The sequence below is a fragment of the Canis lupus genome, chromosome 7, assembly GCF_011100685.1.
Source record: "Canis lupus familiaris isolate Mischka breed German Shepherd chromosome 7, alternate assembly UU_Cfam_GSD_1.0, whole genome shotgun sequence".
Classification (NCBI taxonomy): domain Eukaryota; kingdom Metazoa; phylum Chordata; class Mammalia; order Carnivora; family Canidae; genus Canis; species Canis lupus.
Window position 1 is genome coordinate 69,640,886 of NC_049228.1, and position 27,289 is coordinate 69,668,174.

Sequence of the window (27,289 nt, forward strand, 5' to 3'; positions counted from 1 at the left end):
AAGGGCCTTTGTTTTCAGAGACCTTTACTTTCTAAGCCAGTGCAGCCTCCTCCTGGGCCCTGCCCCCATGCTGCCCTGGTGGGGGGACAGCTGCTCCACGACAGGTCACGCGATCTCTGCAAGCAGGGGCGGTGGCAGACGTTTCTTGCACATTCCGGGACGCCCAGCCCAGAACTGTAGCCTCTCGTTGAGTCCTCATTAAAGGAAATTCTGGGGGACCCCGAGTGCAGACTCCCCACAGGCAGCCTCTAAGCAGGGGAAGAGGCCATGGGCCCAGGTTCTGGGCCCAGGCCTTGTTCAGGGTCCAGCTGCCTCGGGAAGGCTGTGAGCTCTGATTACTCAGCATTCCAAGCGGGCTAAGAGTAGGGTGGCCGGCATCTTCGATTTTTCAGGGAAGATTGAAGATCCAGCCCCTGGGATTCCTTCTCAGACTCTCGGCCTGTGGTCAGGGTCTGTGTCTAGGCACCCCCCTACCCCCCCCCGCCCAGCTCCTGCCAGTACTTCCTGGGGGCTCTGACCTTCTGGCTTCAGGGGCACCCAGTTGCCACTTGGCAGACGGTACATCTGCAACTCCCTCTTCTCTTCCCTGTGCCGCCTGCCTCCAAATACCCCTTCCCCGGCTTCTCCAGGCCCACGGCCTGTGGGTCGTTGGCTCAATGAATGCCAGCTTCTTTGTGGCCATAAATGGTGCCACCTGTATACTGGTCCAATACAGGGAGCCTGTGGTCTCTCCCTGGGTTAGTAGACTAGCTTTGTGGGTTCTTTTTGGTCCTGTGTCCTCAGGAGGCAACTCCAACATTTTGTGGATTTTGTACCCAGCACACAAGTTGTGGGGCTTATTCTATGTTGGCCTTGGTGGGGTGCTTTCCATGCTGGAGGAAACTCCCAAATGGTAACCAGGACCTGGCTGGTGAGGGGGGAATGGGCCTGGGCTGGCCTCAGCCCTCTGTCTTCACGCCTGGGCCGTGCACTAGGTGGGCCTGTCACTGGGTGGGTGTCAGGCAGCTGCAAGTATCAAAAGGGGCTACCCACCCCCTCGGGCCAACCTGCCTTCTGCGGGTCTGGTGACCAACTCTCCCAGTTGGTCTCCGGGGACAGTCCTGGACAGAGAGGAATGGTTGGTCTCCCGAACATGGGTTAACCGATAAGCTGTCGCCAAGGTGCTGTGATGTCACAGGACAAGCGTCTGCCTCTCTCCTCTCAGGGATCTTCACGGCTCCGTATGACGGGCGTTACCTCATCACAGCCACCCTGACTCCTGAGAGGGATGCATACGTGGAAGCCGTCCTGTCCATCTCCAATGCCAGCGTGGCCCAGCTGCATACAGCCGGCTACAGGAGGGAGTTCCTGGAATACCACCGGCCCCAAGGGGGCCTGCACACCTGTGGGGGCCCGGGCGCATTCCACCTCGTCGTGCACTTGAAGGCAGGAGATGGCGTCAACATTGTGGTGACTGGGGGCCGCTTGGCCCACACAGACTTTGACGAAATGTACTCCACGTTTAGTGGGGTTTTCTTGTATCCTTTCCTCTCTCCCCTCTAGGGTGGCCGGGGCGAGCTACGGGGAACTAGTTGTGAGGACTTCGGAAGCTTTAATATATGCAGTTTATTATGTATGTAACTGGAGCACTGGTCTAGTTTTCCGCAAACCTCCCCATACCTCCCCTAAGATACAGGCCTGAGCATCCCCGGGCAGGGGGCGAGGACACGCGTGCCCGATGGGGCCACTGTCTTCTGTCGTTCCAACTGGCCACCTGAGGAGCGGGGTCCTCCCTGGCCGATCAACCGCCAACTGGGGGGTGCAACCTGCCGCCCCGTCCTGCTGACAGAGGGAGAGCCGCTGGGCTGCAGGGCTGAGGGCACGAGGGCGGTGAGCCGCACCTGTGGCCACGGTCTTTACTTACTCCACCTGCAGGACAGAAGTTTAAACACTGAAGTGGCACGTGCCACCACTGAGAGAGACCTGGGGGCCATGCGCACTCCAGGCCTTTGCCCAGCTGTGAGGCATGTGCAGGAGGCTGTGCAACCAGCAGGGCGGGGGGGGGGGGGTCCTCCTTGAATGACGTGTACCTAAGTGCAAAGACAGGGAGTGTCAATAAAGACGTAAAACCACTTCAAGTTACTGAAGTCTGTGCCTTATGGATTGAGAGTTGTTGCTAAAAAGCAAACTGCAGAAAGGTAAGGAGTTTTAAATGCCTGTAGAAAGTGAGCTTGAATAAATCAGTCTCAACCGTGTAATTGTTATCCCTCACTATCTAAGCTATACACTTGGGTTTTTTGCTTATAAAAAACCAGATGAACTTGAAGGTCAAGGCCCCCTGTGCTCCCCGCAGCTAAAGAGGGGCTCCTCTGGGGGATGCTTAAACTTCACATCTCATCAGCAGCTGCCCGAGCTAACGAGATTGCTTGCTCACTACACAGCTCACAGCAGATGCAGCTCTAAGGACTCTCGGGTTCCCAGGCAACAACAGCCCCAACATAAAACCGATCACACACTGAAAGCTGAGATCATCGCAGAAAAGCAGGAATCTTCCCATGGAGAGCACGTTCCGTTCCAAGGAAGCCCAGGCATGCTGCTCCTTTATCAGCAGCCACAGAAACCTCTAGGACACAAGACCCTTAGCTTCCCACAGGCTCTGCTCATCGGGTTGGTAAAATCTGTTGGCCAATCAAGTGCCCCCAGGGAGGCAAGACCCCCTAGAGCCCCAGGGAAAGATGCGCATCAGAGAAACTAGTTTCCTGAGCCTGAACTCAAGCCACTGGATACCGTGATGCTATAAAAATGCTGAGTTTCCAGGAATGCTTGCAAATGAGATAACACAATGGCTGCTGGACACTTCAGAGAAGGGCCTTCTTTCTCCTTCCCCTGCTCCAGGTAGGGAGACATGACCACGAATTGCAGGTTTGCAGTTTTAGGACTTCAAAATCTGGATCTCTGTCTAGGAGTTGGCGTGGGGAGGGCATTCTCTTTCCTTGTTTCTACAGCTGGGGAATCGGCTAAAGGTGACTGTCCTACAAATGACTCATGGAAAAACCCAACGCAGTGGTGCATTTTCAGGAAAACCCAGTTGGCACATGCACATACTTTCACCCTCTCTGCTTCACACCCCCCCCCAACAATCTCTTACAAGTGCCAAAGGGGACAAAAGCTCAACAGCTGGAAAGGCAGGGTCCACAGGCCTGAAGCTACGTGCCGAGCACTTAGGTACCAGGACAGGACTTCTCAAAGGCACTGTTGCCAAGAAAAAGGTCAAGGCATGCACTTATGCAGAGACAGGACTGGGTCATTTTTTTCTCCCCCACACAGAACATTAACAAATGGCCTCATTTAAATGATGAACAGAGGGATGCCTGGGTGGCTCAGTGGTTGGGCATCTGCCTTTGGCTCAGGGTGTGATCCTGGAAACCTGGGATCGAGTCCCACATCGGGCTCCGTGCAGGGAGCCTGCTTCTCCTCTCTCTGCCTCTCTGTGTGTCTCATGAATAAATAAATAAAATCTTTAAAAAAAAAATAAAAATAAAAAAATAAAATAAAAATAAATGAACAGAATAATACCACCAGCACTAAAAAATGCAAATCAGTGCATACTGCATTTGCAGTTCATTCCATGGTAGTGCATTAATCTAGCTTTCTCAGTGGCCCTATCATCTTCAGTCCTGTGGTTTCTCACGACTGAAATTTGAGTGTTTATGATTAGTGTTATGATTAGAGTCCATGCTTGCAGATCTAAAACATGGCTTCATGTACATCTGCACCCACTTTCTGGACATGTTACCTTCTTCCCCTACACTGTCCGATCAAAGAAGGAAACAGGCAGGCTACAGCCTTAGCTGCAGGGATGAGCCCTCGCGGCGCCACTGCAAGCTGGCCCCTCTACAGTCAACTGCCCTCTGAGCGCATCTTTCTGTTCCCTAAGTACACCCCAAGGAGCGCGGTCCCTCACGCTGCTCACATCCAGGCAAAGCAGCACAACATGGAAAGCTTTCCCTACTGGAAGGCAGGCTCTCAAGAAGGGCTCTGGGATTCCCGTCCAGCATATGCTGCGTCTGGTAGAGTCCGGCAATCCGAGGGGAAAAGATACTCATTTAAATAGCATGTGGAGTGTGGTTTTTGATTCAAGATCACTTTGAGTCTCCGAGGCTGCTGAGAGCATCAGAACTGCTAGGTGGTACTCACCTGGAGGGAGGGTTTAAGGAAAGGGGGCGGTGGCAACAGCTCTGAGCAGGCCTCCCAGGGGTTGAGGCCTGAATGGCTGAGGGGGTGTGGGGACCCAGCCTAGAGCGTGCAGCGAGAACACCCCAGGAATCACTATGTATGAATGAATCACTCTCTGGCAGAGCCTACAAAGCAAGAGAGGTTCGTTCCCGTGGGTACTGCCTCACTTTTGGAATCAGGTTTTATGAAAACAAGCACCAAAAAGAAGTCCTTTCTGTAGACGAATGTAAGTGTCAGCAAAGATCAAAATGCTAATTTATGGAAATTACCAATTTCTGGCAAGAGTACAGAGACGATGGTTCAAATGTCCTCTAAAGGAAGGAGTCAAATGCATTCGGTTTACGTTTGTTTATTGTTATAACATCTTGTTTTGAACATCAAACACCGCACCAAAATATGAGCCATTTATCTCAGGGTAACGGTCTTTGCCATGACCAAGAGTACCGTATGGATGTTCACAATTCCTGACAACTTAAAACTTATTAGTGGCATTGCTAAGAATCGAATACTTCATCATAGGCTAACTGTAATTATTAAATTAAAACAACAAAGTTCCCCCCCTCCCTTTCTTACCGTCAAATCAAACCAAAAAAGTAGTTTTCACCTGGAAAGAGCACTTAAACAAAAACTCAACTTTTAACCAGTTTCATTAAACACAGCATGTTCTAAAATAGGAAAACAAGGCTTCCCAGAGTAAACAAGATACTTAAAAAGATGCTAAAATTCCCTGGAAGAGGCTGTTTTCACCAACTAGCAGAAGGAGAAAGCATTTACTATCTGTTTGTAAAGGTCCTGCCTGCACCTTCAGGAACAGACCCCGGAAGGGCCACACATGTGCCTCCCGGACACAGGCACCTTCTGGTTGTGTCGCTGGCTATGGGTCCTCAGCTGTTCTCCCTGCGACTGTCAGCAGCTTTCATTTTAGGACATCACCCTGTAACTTTTTTCTTTTCCAGCTGAAAACTATGTAGATGGTTCTGAGCACAGCAAACAGTTCTCACACGGGGGCTAAGTGTGCATGCTTCCGGGCCTGCATGTGCACGTCCCAACGCCTGCCGGAGATGCAGACATTGGCGCCAGGGCCACACAAGCTTCAGCACAGGGGTATCAAGGCATATACTCAAGTCGGGCTGAACTGGAGAGTGGGAAAGGGGCCAAGGCCACTGCAGCAGTAGACCAACCAAAACAATGACTCTGAAAAGCCCAATCCGCCGGCGATCACCCCACGAGACCGCCGATCACCGAAAGCAGCACGAGGCTCGGGTTCCTTCAGTAACTCACCATGGGAAGGGTCGGTGTACAAACACACTTGAGGGTAACTCTCTTTCACAGAAAGAACAAATGTCATTTGTACCAAATGGCAATGGGTTTCAGCACAAACTTAATACTTTTGTAACACTAGAGTGATAGTAATCATCTACTTTCAGCAAGAGGGACTCCTTTAAATAAGGAAAAAGACTCACATTAATTAGCGAAGGTACCCACTGGATCAACCTGCAGCAACAAAAATGACAAAGTCTAGTGCTTATGGACACAGGGCCGGGGGGTCAGCTGCCCTGGGCAGGGGCTGGCAGGCTGGGCTCCTGGGCGGGACCTTTACGAGGCCCATGTGTCCACAGAGAAGAGTTCATCAAGGAAAAGAAACTGTCTCATCAAAAACTCTTTAAAGGACAGCCTATAGAGGACTACAGAAGTCAAGAAGATTCCTGTACCGCAGCATGCAGAGAAGCCCTGGCAGCTGAGGTTCAGCACAAAAGCTCAGGCTCCTCCTGTGCAACCAACGTGGAGAGTCTGGGAGGCCCGCACCGCTGCTCTGCCAGCACCTGAATTCACTAACTGGGCACAACTTCCTCTAAGCATAACCTAGTTTGCCTAACCTACTGTACATAAACTATTTCAATGACTAGTCCTTGTACTGTAAAAGGTGGGGGGTGCGCGCTGGAAGCAGCACCTGTCGCTCCTCTTTTGGAGTATGTGCTGCCATGTTCAGCCGCTGAGAACTGTGTTCAGAGGGCTGGGCCATCACCTCCGCATCCACTAGGACAGATGGCCGGACTAAAAGGGCTTCCAACTCTCCAGTCTGGAAAAATAACCATCCCCCTTCTGCATCTCTAGGTCAGTATTACCCGAGTGGGGCGGACTGGAATGAGGAGTGCGAGGAGAGCACCACAGCGGGGGGCGGGCAAGCAGAGGTGGACAGGAAGCCGCCCCCAGGGGCGTCTGGACCCGCAGCTCCCGCTCTCTGCCCTGGACTTGGCTGACCGTGGCCGAGGCCTGTGTGCATGTGTGCCTCCTCTCCAGTAGTCCTCTGGATTCCAACACGGAGGTGGCCCTCACCACCCAGGCTCTCAGTCCTGGAGGGGCTGACAGGGTGGGCCCACCCCTGGTGGGGTCTGCTCGGACTGCTGACTCATCACACCCAGGCTGGGAGAGAGTTGCAGGCAGAGGGACACGGAAAAAGGCTCTTCCAAGACCCCACAGGAGTGCAGATCTGCATTGCTAAGGCCTCTCTGAAAACCGAGCTGTAGCTTATCCAATCAATGTCTGCCATCAGTGCTCTTCTTACAGGCACCAAGCAGACAGCAAGACCTGTTCGCCTAGCCAGGTCCAAGACAACTTCCGGGCTAGTCACAGTTGAGAAGGCAATGAACTAAGGGGCTCTTCTTCTCCAGAAGCCCCCATCTGGGGGACTGGGACTCATGACCTGGGCCCCATTGGGAGCAGCCCACCCAAGCAGATGTCCTGTTTCCCTGTGGTACGGAAGAAAGAGCCCACGGCAGAAATGTGCACAGGTGGTTTGAACCATGTCACTAACTGGACCTGAAGCAGCTCAGTGGACCCTGATCGCCTGAAGAAAGCCCTGGTTGTAGAGAGAAACACTCTCAACTGCCCAGTGGAAATTATAACACTTTACTGTATACATGTTTTGGTCCCCTCTCAGCTTCTTTCTTCCTTTTAAATCATTCAGTTAAAGGAGCACCAGCACACACCTGACACAGCACGTGTATGAGGACCACAGCGCTAGGAGCCCAGGCCTCCGACCGCAGGTCCAAGCTCCTCCACTGTCCCCTTCCCCCCCCCCAACCCTGCCCAGGGCACTGGGTCACAGCCCTACCAGGCCTGGGAAGGGGAAGGAGGACCATGGTTGCAGCTCCAGGACTCTCCCAGTGCAGTGCCTGCTGGTGCCCGGCCATCCACATGGGTCTCGTCCTGCACCTGTGGCTTGCAGGGTTGCCCAATGTCCTCTGCCCAGCAGAAGTGCTGGTCACCTTCCCTTGCTGTGAGGTGAGGGACTGAGGACCTCCCCCTGGAGGTGTCACCTCACGCCAGATCATCCAGGTCCACTTTGGGGATCGGGTCCCGCCAGTAGCAGAAGGAGCTGAACTCTGGGCAGGGAAAGGCAGAGTTCTGTTCCTTACTGAGAAGTGGGAACACGTGCTCCACGAGTTCGCTCAGCCTGTGGTACCTAGGAGAAGGGATTGGGGAGAAATGCATAAACTGCCCCTCTGAAGCAGGTGAGGGCACAAGACTGAAGGCTGGGAAGCAGTTACTGAGGCTCCTCAGAGCAGTGGCACCTGAGAAGCCAGCCATCCCTTCCCAGTGCATGGCCCTCCTCTTCAGAGTCTAGGATTGTAGCGATCCTATTATACCTGCTATTACAGACAAGAAAACACCCAGGCAAAGAGGAAAGCCTCCCAAAGGCAGGTATAGCTCCGATATTTCGAGTGGGGCCGGATCCTCAGATTCTCCATCCCCAACTTCACCCTGGCTGCAGGGTGGTGAACTGAGAAATAAGAACACACTTACGAGGACTTGTTTCCTTTGGTCCTTTCTTGTATTAATTCACCCTTGGGGTTCACGGTGAATATTCTGCAGTCTGGAACTCCAACTTGTGTGTAAGCATAGACATCCTGGACAAGAAAACATTAAATAGGGTTATTATGAGAGAAGAAATTAGGAGAGGCTTCTCTGGTTCCTTGTGAGCCAGAGAATTGCACAGATGACTGTCTACAGAAAACATGTGGAGTTGGCACAGTGCAGCTCTGCCACTGAAACTGAGCTTTAAACAAACCCAAACTGAAGAGTGGAGCCCAATGCAAGGGCGCTCAAAGTCAGTAAAGTGGGTGCTGAGCAGAGGCCAGGGGCCCTGGAGAAGGAGATGCCTGCTGCCTGCCAGAGGCCAGAGAGCAACACCCTCTGGAAATGGAGGGCCCCGTGTGTGGGGAAGCAGGTTTGGGAAGCATTAGTGAAGGCTGAGCACTCTGTGGGGTGGATCTAAGGACACAGCTTAGAACCACTTAGAACATGAGTCAGAGCTACCTGAGGAGATGAATCAAATCTAGAGAAACAAGGTGCCCTTTTTCTTTCACCAAAACTCTAGGGCAGGCATCCACCTATAAGACCGCCCCACAATGGCAGAAATTTGGAACAGATAAATGAAAACCCATTTAGCAGAACATTCATTTCACTTATACACTTGGTTTGAGAATGAGGACATGGCTATACCCTAAAAACTACAGTCCTCTGAATTTTTCCCTCATCAGAATGTGAAGTTCAGAGGAGACACTTACATTTGGACGGTTTCCAAAGGCAGCATAAAAGGGCTGCTTAGATGGGGCAAACAGATTCTTGATATCGTTTAGACACTCAATTTTGAACTTCTCTGGCTTCTTTTCTATCACTTCCCTAAGGGGGAAAAAAATACAAATACAATGAGCAAATAGAAATGGCAGCTTTCCCTGGTGTGCGATCCTGAAAAGAGGTCAGTCCTCACAATCATTTAAAAAAACCTTTTCTAACTGGTATCTCTCTCTCTCCTTCTGTGCCAGTTAAGACAGACTAAGATTCCGAGTGTAGGGGTTTAGGGATAGAGAAAGCTTGACAGTTCGACTTTTTTGGATGGTGTCTGACACAGACTGGGTGAGCTCAGGGTTATAGTGCCCTGGGGGAGCCAAGAACCAAGAGATGCAGAAGCTCAGAATCAGATACAAACCCTTACAGTGAGCTTGACCTTTCACCTCCCCATTCAGGCCCCTCCCCCCCCCGGGGAGTGGACATACAAGTGTGCATGCAGGAGAGGTACCTGTGGAAGGCAGAGAACAGGCTGCTGGGGGACAACATGAGAGGGCCCCGAGGCAAGATGGTACCCTTGTCATTGACCCAGTGCAGGTAACCACGGGTCATGTCAGCCATGCCAATGGCACGTGCGGAGCAGTATAGGAACTTGTAGCCATTCCTGAAACACAACATGTCCTGTTTAGAAGCATCCTTTCGTCAAAGGAAAAAAAAAAAAAAGCACTATTCTTTTAAGAGATCCAAATACAGTTCTTTTCATTTATTGTGAAAATCAAATTCTTGAATTTAATAAGGAAAGCAGTTAAGATTACAAAGATATCATGGAAAACACCACAGGGAAGCAGGGAGGTATATACAACCAGGCATTTGCTAAATTCGTAAGTATTGATGTATCTTTAGCATCTAGTCCACAAGTCAAGTCACAGAACAAAAATCTTGGACTACCTTTAAACTATCTGCCATAAAGGAAAGTTGCAAAGGATCTTATTTATAAAGACAATTTGTAAAATGCAAACCATTCTGTAAAAAAAGGAACAAAATCATCCCTGGAGAACAGATACACAATTTTCCTATTATGGGCATTCTCATCTAATGGTAAGACACTGAATTTTCCAATCAACTTAACTCATATGTATCATGGTCCACAAAAGCCACAGCACTGTCTTCCTGTTGCCCCAACAGAGAGGACCACATGGACAAAATGTCTCCCCCATGCATGCATGTATTACCTACTCAATGAAATAGGTTTTTAAAAAACCCAATTAATAAAACCAAAATGAAAACTGGCTCTCCTGTTAAGTTAAAGCTAAGCCCCTAAAGGATAACTAGAACTGTAGAAGCACGTGGTGCCTCCAACTCTTAACGCTGTGAGGTGGAAAGGAGACGGGTGAGACGTGTAACACGGCAACTGCTTCATGAATGGTGGCTGGCACTTTTCTTTGTGAGGCTACTCAAGCACATGGGACATGTGGGACAAGGCACCTACTCGTTGATGGAGTGGTAGAGCTTTGCTATACCCTGATGAGTCCAGTCTTTACCCAGCTGTGGAAGAATCTGGCCCAAAGCATCAGATCTGAGAGGGGAGAAATATGAAAAAGTATCAGGAATGAAGCACATAGAGCCTAGTTCAATACCAGCTGCTAAAAACCATAGGATAGCAGCAGGGTTGGGGGAACGATCCAATCTACAAGGGCAACTTTGTTATGGCTTATGCAACAGTGCAGCAGTTCCCTGCAAACCCACCCTCCGAGGAACTTCAAAAAGTAGAAGCCAGATGTTCCTTTTCAGAGATAATTTATAACCACACATCTTCTTTTCTTCCTCCCTAATTGCAACATCTTCTTACTTTAAATTTTTTAATGCTGGAACTTGGGGACCACATAACTGAATCTTTCCAAAAGTTACCCTCAATCCTAATTTGTATGGCTCCACTCATCTTCTCTAACCACAGAATGGCCCTGTACATGACCATGTGTGATCTCAGCATGTGAGTCTCAGTGTGTATAGTTTACAAACCTTCCTGACACGGAGGGATCCCTCACCCTCAACCCTCACTGCAACGGGGTCCCTCACCTCACCCATGGCCGTCCACCACAGGCTCGTGCTTACTTGGTTATTGTCCCATCAATATCAGAAATGATGATCTTGTCATTCCAGTTCCACAGGTAAATGGTCCCTGCACAGCGGCAGGTACCTTGATACTGGGTTGTAATACTAAACACGACATCATTTGGGCCATCTTGGAGCTTCAGTTTTGCCTTTTATTAAAAGTAAAAGAATAAGAAAATCATAGAGCAATGATTTTGAAAATTAACGGTATGTCATTTTGATGAAATTACATAAAACAGATAAAAGTCAGTTTCCAATAGTCATTGAGAGATTGCTAAGATATAATGTTAAGTGCAAAAGGACCCTAATCTCTAAAGTATGTACGTGTGTGTACGTGTGTGTGTGTGTGGAGGGGGATATATAAAGAATGGAAATACATAATCAGATTATTGTAATAAAATAAAATCAGCTAAAGACATACAGCCATACAGCTTGCAAGAGAGTCTGAATATTTACAAAATCCCCACCAGTGTTTCAGGGCCTCAGCTCAAGGCAGGATGGTTTCTGTTATGCTGGCACACAGCCAGCCAGTGCTGCACATACAGCTTGCTCACAAGAAGCTGAGGGAGCCATTGCCTGAATGATGTTCTCGAATTCTAAGAGATTTTTTCTGGTTCCACCTAAAAAACCAAATGTCTCTGGCTCTTCCTCCAACCAGACTGCCCTAGGGGCAAGACCATCTCAAACTGAAAACAGAGGAAGAGGAGTGACAAATAAACAGGAAAGAGGAAACTGGATCTAAATAAGAAAATGTCATTTTTCTCTGTTATAGATCCTAAAAGACAGTATATGGCTCAGAAATGGGCTGGCTGTGTAAGAGTCATCTAGGAAACAGGTTAAAATACAGATCCCTTGGTTCATTCTGAGAGACTGAAGTGGAAATCTAGGGTGGAGAAAGAAGCCATGTCCCAGGTTCCCCAGGTGGTCCCCAGTGGTGGGAGATGCCGTCCTACTTTATGTGAGTGTTTATACAATCACACACCACCATGTCTTGCGTGCAGGGCTTGGGATAGTGTGGACAGAAGAGGAAGCATGTCCAATTAAACAGTTACTAAAACAAGCTGACTGGATCCACATGTATCACACACGACTCACAATCTGGTCCGAAGAGAGTCGAAGAGACTTCTTATAGGAGGTTGTGCTGCCATGGCTTGGGGGCTCTGTGGGAACAGGGTCCACTTTGATGGACTCTTCGAGCTCCTGTGACCCCTCATCACTCGATGAGTCATCCTCAGTCAGCCTATTCAAGAGCAATCCAGTTACTCAAGAGGCAGCAGACCGTTTTTACTGAGAAGAGCTTTTCATGTAGGATCAAGACAAGATCCCACATCCATTCTAGGGATGGGAAAAGTTCTTGTTTCCTGAGTACTCCTATCGTGAAGTGAGAAGGACACCTTCCTCCTCACTCTCGTGATTAACCCTGCAGTTACAGTCTGACCATGACCAACTATTTTCTGCTAAGACCAGTAAATGCTCTTAAGTCTACTGACTCCTGCTAAAAAAGATACATATGTTTCAAAAAATGCAAACTGCAGAAAATATAATGGCTTACACTGATTTTTAAAACTAAAAAGAAAGATTTGATCTTTCTTTAAAAAAAGAGAGTAGAGAGCAAGGAAATGAATGCTCAGGCTTAGACCAACTGCTAAATTACAGAGTTAGAACAGGAGAAAGAATCTGGCTGGAGAAGTCCAAGAACAGCAGGAAGGATGGGGTACATGGTGGCACCTCCTTTCAGGGTTAGCCAAAACAAATATCCAGAGGGGTGCTACTCCTTCTAAGAAATGAAATGGACCCACACCAATTTTTGATTTTTTAAAAAAATTTAAAGTAATCTCTATACCCAATGGGGGACTGGAACTCATGACCCTGAGATCAAGAGTCACATGCTCTGAGCCAGCCAGGCACCCTCTGAAATTCTTTTCCATCTCCCTGTGCGCCTGACAGGACACCAGAGACAGCACATCTCAAGACTCCTTAAGATCTCCTTCCCACAGGCCTCCATTTCACAGGCATCTGATTCCACAGCTCCAGGATGGGAGCAAGGCATTGAAAAAGCAGTGATGGGTACCTTCAGTCCTCTCAGCTGATTATTATTTTTAAGAAAAGCAGAAGTTATCATCTGCTAATGGAGAGGCACCAACATGCCGTTTACTGTCATGGTTGTCCGTAAGACATTTTTGACTAAAAATTAAACAAAACTGTCAAAATCAATTTGAATACAATGGCTAAAAAGCAGAGGTAGCCCAAGTACTGTGAGCCCAGAGGAAGGACAGGGCACCCCACCTGCCACTGGCTGGCTCCTTTGCGCTCGATGGCAGATCACTGGTTGGTGGCACCTCGGATTTCCCTTCCTTGGCCTCTGGCAGCTAAAACAAGATAATAATGGCAATGTACAATTTTTCCCTCCCAACGACTGACAGGTAAAAATTTATCAGCAGCCCTTTCTAGGAATGAGTAAAATGGTTTTCTGAATCCACAACTTAAAAATGCTTAAGCAGATTTTCTCTACTTTGAGCCAAAGGATAGAAATCAGAGACAGAGGTCATGTGCTGCTATGCAAAAAGCTGTCACTGCAAAGTCACAAGTAAAAATTTTCAAAGGGCACCATTTCAAGTCACAGAATAGAATACAACCAGCCCACACTGATTAGGTCTTTGCAGGGACATCTATAGTACAGAACAGAAGTCACTGAGGTCACTGCCACCAGGGTCTCCTGCTTGGCAGGAGGACAAGTTCTCGCTTCTATCTGGAAGGTAATGCAGTAAGCAAAGCAGAAAGAGCACAGGCTTTGGAGCTTGATTCATGGCCAAACCCCAGCTCCACCCCTCAGCAGTTACGTGTCCTTGGTCAGGCTACATTACCTCTCTGTGCCCATTACTTTGGTGGAAAGTGGGAGCTCAAACATCTATACTGTTAGGCTGCAGCAAAGAGAGGCAAATAAAGCATCTAGCACGGTTCCTACACATCTAACTGTTCAAAATGGTGACCATTATTATTGCAGGAGAGTATTCTATAGCCCAAATTCACTTTCCTGTGCTTGGCAAAAAGGTTTTTTGAACAAATTAAAGATTCACTTCTTTTCAGTCTACAGAAAAAAATTACCCCCCCTCCAGGTCAGTTACCTGTTTGGTCATGCTCTCTCTCTTACGCCAAAACCACCAGCGACCAGATTTCTTTGGCATCTTATCTTTGACCCAGGACTCAACTGTGGCCTGGAAACAATTGACTTGGGTCAGTCTAGCCATTTGTCACAAAGCACCCAACTACTTTCCACCAGCAGTCTGCAGGATGCTGCCTCATTATGGAATGTGAGCAGCATTCTCCCCACCTCCCAAACTCCTCTAGAGTCTGTAACACCTCTGAAAGGTAGGCAGTCCTCTTTTGTAGTAGCATAGCTTTGTGGCAGTTCTGTGGTAAGAGACCAGGTGGTCTGGCTATTTAGGAGCAGGGGGCTGGCAGGTCAGCTGATCTCATTTCTTTATCCTTGGAAAACATTTTCTCTGAGAGACTCCTAACTCTGGGAAACGAACAAGGGGTGGTAGAAAGGGAGGTGGGCAGCGGATGGGGAGACTGGGTGACAGGCACTGAGGGGGCCACTTGATGGAATGAGCACTGGGTGTTATGCTATATTTTGGCAAATCGAACTCCAATAAAAAAAATACACACACACAAAAAAAAACCCAAAACCAAAACAGAAAAGAAACATGTTCTTATGAGTTATGAGGACCAATTAGGCTCACAGACAGATTTGGAACAAACCTTCAGATTCTACATAACACGCTTATTGGCCACAACTTGACCCAATCACCCTGATGTCATACTTCTGGTGGCCACATCAACATCTTCTTGCTGCTGCTTTCCATATTAATGAGATGAAATTTTTTTTTTTGTTCATTCTGTACTTAACTAACAATGAAAAAAATCTCAACTTTTATACCTAGTCAAAAACCAATATAAATATCTAATAAAAATGACAAAGACAATGGCAGCCCAGCAAATTTCCTAGATTTTGGGTGTGAGATAATTTGAGTGGGCATGTAGAACTCTTTGGATCATCTAGAATATTAAATTAATTTTAAACCAAACTCTGAATAGTACCCAGTTTAGAAATGTGCACATATGGATGTTTCTAAATATCGTATGCTGTAATATTTTTAAAAAGGAAAACAAATCGTGGATCATCTCACCTTCGGCAGACTCTTCTGGAATACTTGCAAGCTAAGGATCATGGGAGCAGCCAAAGCCCAGTTATAATAACTGTGTGAAATAAAAATTGGGCAAAACCGTTACACGAAGAAGGGAGGGAGTAGAGAAAGGGGTAGAAAGGAAGGGAGAAAGAAAAGAGGATGAACATAGAAAAACATAAAATTCCTAATTCTTCTCAATGAAGCAATGTTCAACTAAATTTTTTTTTGTCACATGAATGACCTTTGCTTCAAGCCAAACTTCTCTAAGCAGACAAGCAGTAAAACATCTAAGAATAACATTTCATTGCTTCATTGAAAAATAAGGCTGAGGTTTCTCTTTCACTTCAAAGTCACTGCCCACTAGTTCATTTATAGGAGATGGCACATTTGATAGCAAGAAAATGATAAGAGTTAAAAACACCACTTTGAAAAAAAACTCTCCAAGAGTATTTAGCAATTATAAAAACAAGAGTATTTACCGGTTATATATCCGTATTACAAGGTTAGGATTATCTATGAGTCCAGGGTTTTCTGCAAATTCATGATAAGTAATGATATGCTCCATGAATTTTTCTGCAATGTAAAATAACAACGATCCTTTGGTTAGAGATTACATAAATTCCTAAATGAGATTATAATACTCTACGTTGAAGGAACTATATATAGAATAAAATGAGTCCTTTAAAAAACAAAACTTTTTTATATTCATCAAAAGCAAAATATACTTTTTTAAATCCAGGATAAGAAAGAACACTTCCTTTTTCTATCATCCTTCCCCTATTCCACCACTCCTCCTGCAGTTAAAAAAAAAAAAAAAAAAAGAAAAAAGAAAGAAGAAAAACAACCACTCAAAACCACAACAACGAAAAAACACAAGAGGGATATAGCAGAGACTTTTAGGAAAATAGATTACAGATGTGGAGGGGGGTGGAGGAAGACACAAAGACACACATGTGCACATTCTCTGGAACTAATGAAAACGGCAGCTTCATCCTTAACACAAACTTAACTGGCAGGCAACCGCCTAACTAGGGAATATTTATGGGGATCTCACAGCTTTAAGTGCATGCTACATTAGAAAAATAATCAAAACATTTTACTATTGCTTGGAGGAAAAAAACTAATAAACACATACCAGAATTTGGTTTAGGGTCTGTCAAGAAATAAATTCCAAGTTCTTGAGAAATGAATGAGGATTCTGCATGAATTTGTATGCTCAGTTTCTAAACCTGCACTCTAGAAGATGCAGGTTAACAGAGAATTTCGTCACCAGGATTGTTCCTCCTGGCAAGATGTATATTAATCACTTTTACTTGCCATCTGCCTCCTCCAATAATAAATTCTACCTAAGTTACCCAGATTTTTTAAGTATAAATTTTATAGTTTATATTATTGTGTATTTTCCATTCCACTTCCCACATATATAGAGTTTTTAAAGTGAAGGTTTATGAGGATTAAGAGCTATCTGGCCACAGTAGACTCTGGATTTCTTACAAATAATAAAACACATAGAATAAAGAGATGGAGAAGAAAGAGGCATAATGAGCACCCTGTGACCTTTAAAAAAGAGCAAAGATTAAGCAAAACATAACTGTAACACTCAGGGCACCCAGTCTACTCAATACAGGACTTCAGGTGCTTTGAGGGGGGAGAGAAGACAAATGATGATACTAGTCGTGGAAGGAAAATCTTTCCTTAGGGGAAAATCAATCAGGGGCCATCAGCCAAACTGAGAAAATATTAAGAAGAATTTAGGTTACAAAGGAAGGTAAAACCAGAAAGGCCAAGAACTTGGGAAGACACACGAGTGCTCAACCTACCTCAGAGTCATCTGAATTGGCTCCACTAAGCTTCTTCCTTTCTCTGGAACAACTGTACTTTCCGAGGCCAAGTCTCAAGACTGAGACAGAAAGTAACCCCTTCTACTTTTTGACAGAAAGACTATTTCCTCAACCGACAATTTTCCACAACTTCAGGCTTTACTCTCATGTCTCAGGCCCAGTGCTTTCTAAGAGGCTGCTGGGCCACAGTCCACACATGTTAACATCAAAGACAAGAAAATGGACACAGTGTGATCTGACCCTGGCCACTCTGTAAACAGGGCAGCCTGAGCATTCTCCGTCTTCAAGTGACATGAGCATCTTCAAGACATTCTTACTCACCCAAGCCATTTATATGTAAGGTCACTCCATAGGAGGTACCTTAAATGAGGGACTAAAGGTCTGACATTAGGGAGATACCTGTTACCTGCACAAGGTCATTAAAGAATTTAATACCCTGAAGTGGCTAATCAGCAGGTTTTCTATCAAGTGATGACCAGATTGCTTTCTCCAGTGAAGACATGGCATGACTACCCAACGTACCTTTGGAAATTTCTCCGTTTTCACTGAGACCCCCACAAAGGGAGAGGGTGACATCAGGCAAGTCCATAGCAGAATCTGAGAGGCACTCGGTGCCACTATCTGCAGCTGCACTTCCCACAGACTGTGGGGACTGGGAGCCAGAGAGCGTGTCAGACTCGGGCCACTGCCGGGAGCCAGGGTCCGATTCACTGTGGGCAGGGGATGGGGAGAAAAGGATTTGACTTATTTCAACTTTCTGCATTCCTACCTTACTACATGGTACTCTAGGGGCTTGAATCAAATCATATAATTCCCTTAAAAAAAGGAACAGACCAACCTACAGACAGAAACTTTTCTTAGATAAAGCTTAGAATCCGCCATTAAAAATAACCCAATAGCACTGCTGCAGAATTAACTGTGAGTATAGTAAATATGTCACATAAAAATCACCACAGGCATTCCCAGTAAGACAAACTTTTCAACTATAGCCTTTCTGATTTTAATTAAAGGAGTAAAAGAGTTATAACCATTTATTTACATCTCCATGATGAAAATGACAGAGTAATTAAGAAAAATCTGATGTTTGGAAACCTTTGATCCTAATTTCCTAGAAAAAGCTGTGGTACTATATACATCCTGTAGAAAATTACTATAGTTCAGAGTTGTCTAGGCTTTTCTAAATTCATCTGTTACTTTGCAAAGTAGAACAAAGAAATTAAGAAGGAGAAAATTCTCAGGAAGTAGACGAACCTTGAAAAGAAATATTTTGAGAAATAAACTAGAAATAAACTATTCTTACACTAGTGAGGTTCAGGACTAAAGGTTAAGTTATTCAATATTTTCATTTTTCCAGAGGGTAAAGGCACAGAAGCCGGGATTTAGAAGATGATCCTGAGGGTAACTTTGTAACAGAGCATAAACCTGAATAAAAAGGAACAAGGAAATAGTACCTTAAGTTTCTTATTCATATTTTTACTGCTCCACGCCCTCTGAATGGACATTTAATGTCACAGTGAGAAACTGTTCTAGAAGTTTCAAATTCTTTTATTTTATTCAAAAAAACAATATACTTAAATGTATGTGATCCAGTGAAGCTTTATGATCTTTTTTGGGGGGGGGGGGGGGATTCCTCAAATTTGAGCAGTAGGTGGCAACAGAGTATGGATAGGCCATAAATAGAAAGCAGTTTCCAAAGCTATTATGCTTTGCATTTGAACCAACAAAAGATTTAGGTTTCTGGAAATTTTCTTTCTTAATAGCAATGCACACCTATACCGCGATATTGAGATTAGATCAACAAAATATTCTTTTCACTGGAAATAGTGAAAATGCCAAAGCCAATATAAAGCAACAAAACCTGCTATGTTGGAGTCAGAGGGCAAAGCTGACCCCTGGGTAAAACACAAACAGAAAACTGTAATGTGTTTCCACTTTCTCCTGGGCCCATGGCTAGATCCCCTTGTAGTTAGGTGTGATCATATAACCGAGTTTTCAGATGTGGACTAAAGGGGCGTTCCATACCCTTCCTAAGCCTGGCTCCTGAAAACTCCCCTATGTGAGCCTTTCTTTCCCTACAGAGGCCCGAAGGGAACAGTGGAGACTCAAGATGGAAGAAAAGCTTGTGTTCTTGAATCCCTGTGTGCAAGGTGCCTCACACCAAACACCAGCACTGGAATATCATGTGAGCAAGAGATCAACTTCTATTGTGGTAAGCCACTGAAGTCCTATGTTTGTCAGAGCAGCTAGTGTTATCCTAACCAATGTAACCTCTAAATACATGGAGGACGCCATCTGACTCCACATGCTGCCAAATCCACTAGTGATGTGATGTATATTAAAGTTTAACTATAATTAAAAATACTGGATACTCAGTCAAGATGACATGGATCATGAAAGTTAACAAATGTTTGTAAGCATTACAACAGTTTTACTACCTTTAGTTATAAAATGTCTCAAGACATAATTTGTTCAGGAGGGAATAAACTAACTTGGTAAATATGCAATGACCCTATGCAGTAAGGTCCTGTTGCATTAGTTCCTCTCCTTTTTTAATAAAATCAATCCACTCCTCCCCTTTTCTTAAAAGGGAAACTAAGACATCAATCCTTGGAACACTAATAAATAAGGACTGGGAATTCTGAAAGTGATAATTCTAAGACAGCTACATTTTCACTTTCTCACTGAAAAAAAAAAAAAAAAAAAAAGGAGGACTTCTAGTTCTTTCACCTTAAAAACGAACTATGACTTTATGTGAAGAAGATATTTTAAGACAAATTTAGGGCAGAGAGGTAGGAAGGAGCTTTGAGAACCTTCCAAAAATATCTATAAAAATTTTTAAACATCATTCAATCTCCATCTTTCCATTTTAAATAAACACTTAATAGATTTTTCAATAATTTATTTAGAAGTGTTTAATTATGTGTGCCTATAGCTCAGTATATTCAAACCATACTTTCTGTGAGGAAAAAGTAAACTGTTTTTTTGTAATCACAGAATCTTCTAATGGAATTTCCCTAAGGATAGACATGAACTTTGGACAACAGTACAAATACACTATATCTGAGGTTTTAGAGTTCTTCAAAGAGGGAAAAGGAAGGAGGGTGACAAACGGTGACAGCTCTAGAGAAAATGTGGGGCACACAGACTAGCTGGTGCCCCACATTGGTGGTGTCTCACTGGGCCCAGCCCAAGTTCAGAAAAAGCCTGGGAGCTCAGACTCACTGAAGGAGTGGAGACATTCTTTATAAACTGTTTTTGAATAAAGACATATTACCTTTAAAATACATAATAAATGAAATAATGTTAATGAATTTTCCCAAACATGTTGAGTTTATATTAATGACTGTAATTAATCTGAAGTTATAACCATTGGTGGTATAACCTTACATAGGTTTAACTAGTATACCTCTTCTCATTATATTGAGAATTTCTCCCTAAATAGGTAAATTATTAGTTTCAAATCACTATAGTCCAAACAAAACACAATTTCTGAATTCCCCAAAATCTGAAGCAATCATCCAACTTAGCTAACGCTCACCATAACCTTGCTCTTTTTTCTTAGAATGTTTTGCTTTAGAAACAGCCATTATATTTCACAGCTGTTTACCCTTCAACATGTAAGAAATACACTACCTTTTAGGAAAATAGAGCGCTGCAACTTCAGGTTCTAGAGCCTTTAGGTCATCCAGGTAAATATCATCAGGTCCCTGGTGCTGGCTTCTTTTGTGGACGCCTATTTTTATAAGAAAAACACATCAGTGGTAAAAACTTGTTATTTATAACTCTGCAAAAAAACACAAAAAGGTTTGCAAACAAAACCAACCATAATTCAAACTCCATTTTATTTTTAAAGATGTCAACTAACCATTCACTTGTGTTGGTTCTTAACCATCCACACCAATGGAAGAGAAATTCGGTGTTACGCACATAACAGTTGTACAATAAACATGTGCTAACTTATTCTTTCATTTGTTGTTACATGCATAATCTTAGTCCTAAATCATTTATATTTGATGATAAAGTTTTCTTATGGTATGAAGAAGCATGACGAAACCTGATGAAATCACTGGCACTGAGAAAGAGGCCAGTATTCTAAAACTGTGAGGGAAGGGTTGCTAGAAACAGGACAAGTCACATGGTGTCCAAGTATCACCAATAATTACTTTCTGACCACAAAAGGATAAAAATCTTTTTACAATGGAGAAATCTGGCAGACAACACTTTAAACAAATGGTTGCATTAAGAATCATGAGTAGTGGGACATTAGGAGATGCTGTATGAAATACTCAATATATCCCACAGGTAATCTTCAACTCAAAAAATAATGTTTAACCCAAATCTAATTAACCCTCCAGATTTGTACTGCCCACTATAGTCAGTCACCAGTGTCCTAATCTGAAGGAAGCTGTATAAAATGTGTTTAAAAATGTGTAAAACACATACCAGGTTTCTAAGACTTAGTATAAAAAATGTAAAGTAGTTCAATTTTTATATTGATCACATGTTAAAATAATAAATGCGGACTTACTAGCTCAGAATATATTACTAACTTAATTTCACTTATTTTTAATGTGAGAAGATTTAAAATAACATACACAGCCACTGCATTTCTACTAGGGAGTGTTATCCTAAAGCTAACTTCCAGTTTAAGGAAATATGGAGATGTCACCTTGAAAAAAACTATCAGATACATCCAGAATGTGAGAAAGCATGCATGAGAATCGGCTGGGCTCTTGAAGAGGTCAGTATCACGGGGAAAGAGGGGGAAAGAGGTGTAGTGGTGTGTGTGTATGAGAGTGAGGGAGTTTGTATGTGGGGGAGGGCTGTTCCCTAAAAAGTTAAACACAAGAACCAAATGCAATAGTAAACCTTGATGAGATCTTGGTTGGGGGAGGGGGATGCGTGGACTGTTAAAAAGCCTTTCTTGGCACATTTGGGGAAATATGAATATGAATTACTTAAGATGATCATGGTCCTGTGGTTATGAAGACAACGTTCTTATTCTTTGAAGGTGTATCTTACGGTATTTAAGGGTAAATGTCATGATGCCTGCAAACTGTTTTCAAATGGTTTAGAATAAAAAGAGAGAGTGAGAGAGGAACAAAGCAAATATGCATTAACACTTTCTAGTAAAAAGCTGGGGGGAGAAAGAATCAGGCCAAATGAATGGTAGAAACTACTCGGCGTTCCTATCTCTAGTCAGTTCCTACGTTATGTGCTAAGAATAGGGGCCATTATTTTCTAGACTAAAACAAAACATTCACCCTGAAAATTGGATTTTCCTTCCTTAACAGTTCTCAGAGGAGAACACATGGGTATGGGCCTTTGGTTGCCGAAGTACTGAGTTATGAAATAGCATGAACCAAGTTAAGCTGGATCATCAGCTGGATGTATTTGGCCACAAATACCCAAATTCTTTTATTTTAAATAAGTTCTTTTTTAAAAATTTACATTAAATTAACATATAGTGTATTAGTTTCAGAGGTAGAATTTAGTGATCCATCCGTTGCATATAACACCCTACGCTCATTCCACCATGTGCCCTCCTTAATGTCCATCACTCAGTTACCCTGTCATCCTACCCACCTCCCCTCCAGTAACCCTCAGTTTGTTTCCTATAGTTAAGAGTCTTTTATGGCTCACCTGTTTTCGTCTTTTTATTTTTCATTTCCTTCCCCTATGTTCATCTGTTTTGTTTCTTAAATTCCACATGTGAGTGAAATATGATATTCGCCTTTCTCTGACTAAGTAAGTTATTTCTGAGTGACTCTGAAGGTCAATACTTCAGGTGGTTATTTATTAAGTTAGTTTGTGATTATCTAACCTTTGTGTTAAAATTTTTTAAAAAGTGAAGTAGATATTTGGCTATTATGTGATAGTAGCTATTTTTAACTTTCAGGTAAAGTTTTACTTCCCTAAAAATAGGATCCAGGGCCAGTGCTCAGACAGTGAGTATGTTCTGACTCTTACTGTACTAATAAGTGTCAACGGCCAACTTTGTATTTTTAAATAGTAAAAATGTTCTGATTTATTTAACTTGTATTCCAAAGTGAGTTGTTGAAGAGTCAGACCCAATCTTTTATATGCTTCAGAAGGCAATAATGAAAGAATAGAACACATACTAGTCATTAGTGCATTTATTTATATCCCATGTTACTGAAAAAAAGAAAAAAAAGGTACTTAATTTGGTCTCACCTAATCAGATGTTTCAGGTGAAAACATTTTTCTCTCATCCATTTTTTTTTTCTTTTTGAACACATAATTTTTGAGGACTCCACTTTATTGACATACTTTGTCAAAGTATTGACATACTTTGTCAATAAAGTGGTTAATTTTATGCATTAACTGATTTGAACATGCTCATTAATTTTTTTTCTCAATAAATGCTTCCCAAGGATATACTGAGTAGGAGCAGTCCAGAGAGAGCAGAGAAGTAGAGTCCTCCTGCAGGGGAATGTGTAGTGCAGTGGAGAAGCCCTATTGCACAAACAATCCTAACAGTTTGTGATAGGTTCTGATCAGGGAATACAAATACAAAGGTAGCCACATATCATTTAAAACACTGAAATAATTTATCATCTAAATTTACAGTACTTGATGCCAAATCAAACAAATGATTACCTTTCTTCTTTGATGGTGAGTCTACTTTCACTGCAGGTTTTGATTCTGAGGGGGTCTCCACTAATGATGGGTTAGGAAGGTGCTCTGCATCTAACATAGATGAAATCTGAGGAGGTTCCAGGGGAGGTTCGAGAAGTTCTGCAGCAGAAGTTGCATCGCTCATCTGCTTACACAGGGCTCTGGGTTTGGGTTTCACTATGGTACAGACTGTTTCTCCCATAGAAACATCTTTTTCAACTGCATTTATGAGGTTGTCATCACTGGGAATTACCCGAAAGTGAGTATTTTCTGAGGGTGTAATCGTAGCTGTCCTAGGATGATGGTCAGATCGCTCTCTTTTGCTGACCTAAAAAAAGTTGAATTGTTTAAAAATTATAACGAATGCCTTTGAAAGTAGTTTAATCTATTTCTTAAGCTAGATGCAGGTAAATGCATTCATTTTATTTATAACAACACATCTGGTAAATACTGTGATTTTACGTGAGATAGTTCATAATTAGGAACTGGGAAAAATTAACCACATTTTGTTCAGTTATCATAATATTTACAAGAGTTCTATTTCTAACTGCTATACTATGAAGTGTTAAACACCGGAGAAGACTAAGGAACTAGGACAATTTTTGGATGCTAAGATGGAGAATATTCATTTTCAGGGGGAAAAACTTGAGTGCTATGTGAAAATTTAGCCCTGCATGGACTTATCTCAAGGCTCTGTTAAAATAGCATTAAAAGTGGGTAGTCAAGTCTCAGTGCTTTGCTTTTACATATAAGCAAAATATGTAATGAAAAAAAAACAAATTTAGAGGGTCTAAATATTCTTTCTCTCAAGTAATGTATCTTTCCAATTCTTTCATTATGAGCTGGGAAAAAAGCTTTCATCATCAATTTCCTATGTAAAACTTAAGTGTGGAAATTCTAGTTTCCTTTAGGTGTCTTTTAATTTTCCTTCTTAAAATGTTAATTGACATTATTTACTAAATAGAAACACACAAAAGAACACTGGATTCTCCGTCGCAGTTACGAAAAATGTTAATTTTTGTTTCCTCACATGACCACATGAGGGCACTATCATCACTTATATTCACGTTTGCTGGCTCAGAAATCACTCCTCCCCCCTTCACTAAAGGACAGAGACATCTCATGGGTTTTTATCTAGACATATTCCACAGGCAAGTAAAGAGTACCTTGGTGGACTCTGGGAACCCTCCCCACGTCCACTCCATGTGGGACTCAGATCTGAGCAGGCTCTCGGCAGGTTTCACCTCCAACTCTGAATCACTCTTAGGACATACTGCTGCTGGGGAATAGGGGCTATAAATAAACACAGGACAAAGAAATGTGATGCCTTTAAAGTCAGGAACTTCAGTTTTGTTGAGTTGGACAGATTAAAAGAAATATGTTTGAATATTTCATCTTTATCCTGACACTATAAAGACTCTATTGAAGGGAACATCAATTATTTCTTCCATTTGAGTTCTTTAATAATAAAGACACCACCAACCAGTATCTACTGAGGACTTGCTGGGTTCGCTGTAAATACTTTATATGCATTACCCCATGGATTCTCACAAGAAATCAACGAGAAAGGCAATTTTATAGGAGATGAAATGCACAGATAGGTTAAAATAATTAGTATGTGAGAGAAACTGGATTGGGACATAGAACAAAGTCTGACTGCATGTTTCTTCACATTATCTAGTTACGGTTAATAGCTGACACTTTAATATTAGAATTTAAGAATTGTAGAAGGCCACATTCTATGCTGATTATGCAGACCTACACTGACCAACACAGTGAGGATAAGTCAGATTAAGTTTAGGAGCAAAATAATTATTCAAGAGGAAAGGTCCATATTCATGTTAAAAGCACTTATTCATTCAGTTCTCCTGTATGAGAGAAATATTACTACTACCAAATAACAGAAAAGCTATTTAATATATTTTTCCTCAAAGAAAATAAATTTTGAAAATACTTACTTGTCTAAAGGGGACCAGTCTCCATCAGATAAGGGGTAGTGATCCCCAGAATGGAAGAGCAAAGGCTCCTTATATTCATCTTCCTTTAAGGAAGCATTTGAAGATCCTCTGTGAAAGAAAAAAAACAAAGTGAGGAACAATGATATTATGTCAGCTTAAAAATATCCCCAAATCTACTGATAACATTGTCTAGATGATACAAATGAAGACAGCCAAATAAGTAATAACTAATCCTCATAAGAGGAAAATATGAAGGAGAAGGGAGATTACTGATGCCACCCATCATACACTAATGCAATCACTACTGAAGTATGGGATAAACAGGAAGAACAGAAAAGATGTGATTAAAAATTCCCTTAGGGCCCTTCAGGGTAATTGATTCAAAGGCTAGAAGGGGAAAACGAAGGCTTTATGTATATTTCATTCAATCCTTACAAATCTGAGGTAAGAATAACCTATCTTAGATATTAAATAATCAAGGATCCAGAGAAGTTTAGTAATCTACCCAAAATCAAAGAGCTAGTAAGTGGCTGAATTCAAAACAAGTAAGCCCTTGTTCTTTCACTATACTCCCCTGTATATGACAGAAAACATAAGACTATGAGCTGACGATGAGCTGTAGTTCAAAATTTCAAAAACACCCTAAAAACTTAAAACATGCAGAACTTATTTTTTCTTTTTGTTTGGGCCAAGAATTACCTGAGAACTTTATCCTTATTTAGAATCTACAAGATGTGGGGATATGAGGAAAATGATACAAAAATAAATGCTTTTAAGATTCATACAGAGACTTCAGAACAATAGGAGGATGAACTGATGCTGATAAGCTTTTAATTAATTTACCCTTTGGTTTTCTTAAATTTTCAGTTAACGTAACTAACTTGCCATATAACCTTGAAAACATCCCTCAGAAGCACCATGGGCCCCAGTTTTTCATCTTCTTTGGAAATTTATCACTTGTTCTATTTCAGAGTCTATATGAGATTTATGAAGTATATTATATGTTGGGAACTCTGAAAAGTATAAAGAAAAGTACAAATAAAAACTCTGAAAAGTATAAAGCACTATAACTTTCCAGTTCAAGAGCTTCTTATAGAAAATTCTACATTCTACCAGGACAGATATTCTATGTAAAATGAGAATATCCGTATGACTTAATTTGGTAGACTAAAAACGGAGAAATCAGTTGATTAATTTTTAATATTACCTTTCTTCCTTTGTATCATTTAATGTGCTCTGCTTTACCACTATGTCTGCTTTGTCATAGTTTTTCCATATAGCTGCGTCATCTAACTTAACGTTTTCCTAATCTTCTTTCTCTCAAAAGAATTAAACTCTGACACAATACCTCATTCAAGGGAAGAAAAATATACTTGAAAAAGGCAGACATCTAGGTAAAAATACTCTATTTATTAAAAAATGAAACTCAAATGATAAAAACTGTAAAAAGGAAAGCCAGATGCTTATCAACAGTCCTCACTTGACAAATTTGAAAGCATAAGACAGCCTGACCCATCACTATTCATGTATTTGAAAGCGGTTTGAAAAGAACAATGTAAAAGTCATAAACTTAATTAAAAATATTTTATATTTTGAAACCTATTTTGCTGCAGTATAAAAGGTAAGACCAGAAGAGTTCAGCGGATTTAGTAAAATACCCAGAGAGACAGAAAGAGAGAGAGAGAGAGAGAGAGAGAGATTAGAAATTAACAACTTCAGGGAAGATATGAAATGGTCTTCTCTGGGGATAGCTTGACAAAAA

General features: G+C 42.8%; 2 protein-coding genes across 5 annotated transcripts in view; one reads left to right on the top strand and one right to left on the bottom strand.

The window, feature by feature from the left end:
• EMILIN2 (elastin microfibril interfacer 2) overlaps positions 1-1,620 on the top strand; it is a 58,522-nt gene extending 56,902 nt beyond the window's left edge. Inside the window, exon 8 of the mRNA XM_038541816.1 lies at positions 1,205-1,620. Coding sequence (XP_038397744.1) covers positions 1,205-1,542 — 338 coding nt within the window. The 3' untranslated portion in view covers positions 1,543-1,620. The remainder of the gene's footprint in view (positions 1-1,204) is intronic.
• Positions 1,621-4,548: 2,928 nt separating this feature from the next.
• Positions 4,549-27,289, bottom strand: part of LPIN2 (lipin 2) — an 81,142-nt gene continuing 58,401 nt past the window's right edge. For all 4 annotated transcript variants that reach the window (XM_038543718.1, XM_038543719.1, XM_038543720.1 and 1 more), the window contains exons 5-20: positions 25,528-25,635; positions 24,736-24,862; positions 23,552-23,897; positions 20,564-20,663; positions 17,453-17,640; positions 15,569-15,662; positions 15,090-15,159; positions 14,025-14,114; positions 13,186-13,268; positions 11,995-12,139; positions 10,900-11,048; positions 10,277-10,363; positions 9,299-9,451; positions 8,787-8,901; positions 8,023-8,126; positions 4,549-7,681 (exon numbers count right to left, since the gene is read on the bottom strand). In XM_038543718.1, the coding sequence (XP_038399646.1) occupies positions 7,537-7,681; positions 8,023-8,126; positions 8,787-8,901; positions 9,299-9,451; positions 10,277-10,363; positions 10,900-11,048; positions 11,995-12,139; positions 13,186-13,268; positions 14,025-14,114; positions 15,090-15,159; positions 15,569-15,662; positions 17,453-17,640; positions 20,564-20,663; positions 23,552-23,897; positions 24,736-24,862; positions 25,528-25,635 (2,104 nt within the window). In that variant the 3' untranslated portion in view covers positions 4,549-7,536. The remainder of the gene's footprint in view (positions 7,682-8,022; positions 8,127-8,786; positions 8,902-9,298; positions 9,452-10,276; positions 10,364-10,899; positions 11,049-11,994; positions 12,140-13,185; positions 13,269-14,024; positions 14,115-15,089; positions 15,160-15,568; positions 15,663-17,452; positions 17,641-20,563; positions 20,664-23,551; positions 23,898-24,735; positions 24,863-25,527; positions 25,636-27,289) is intronic.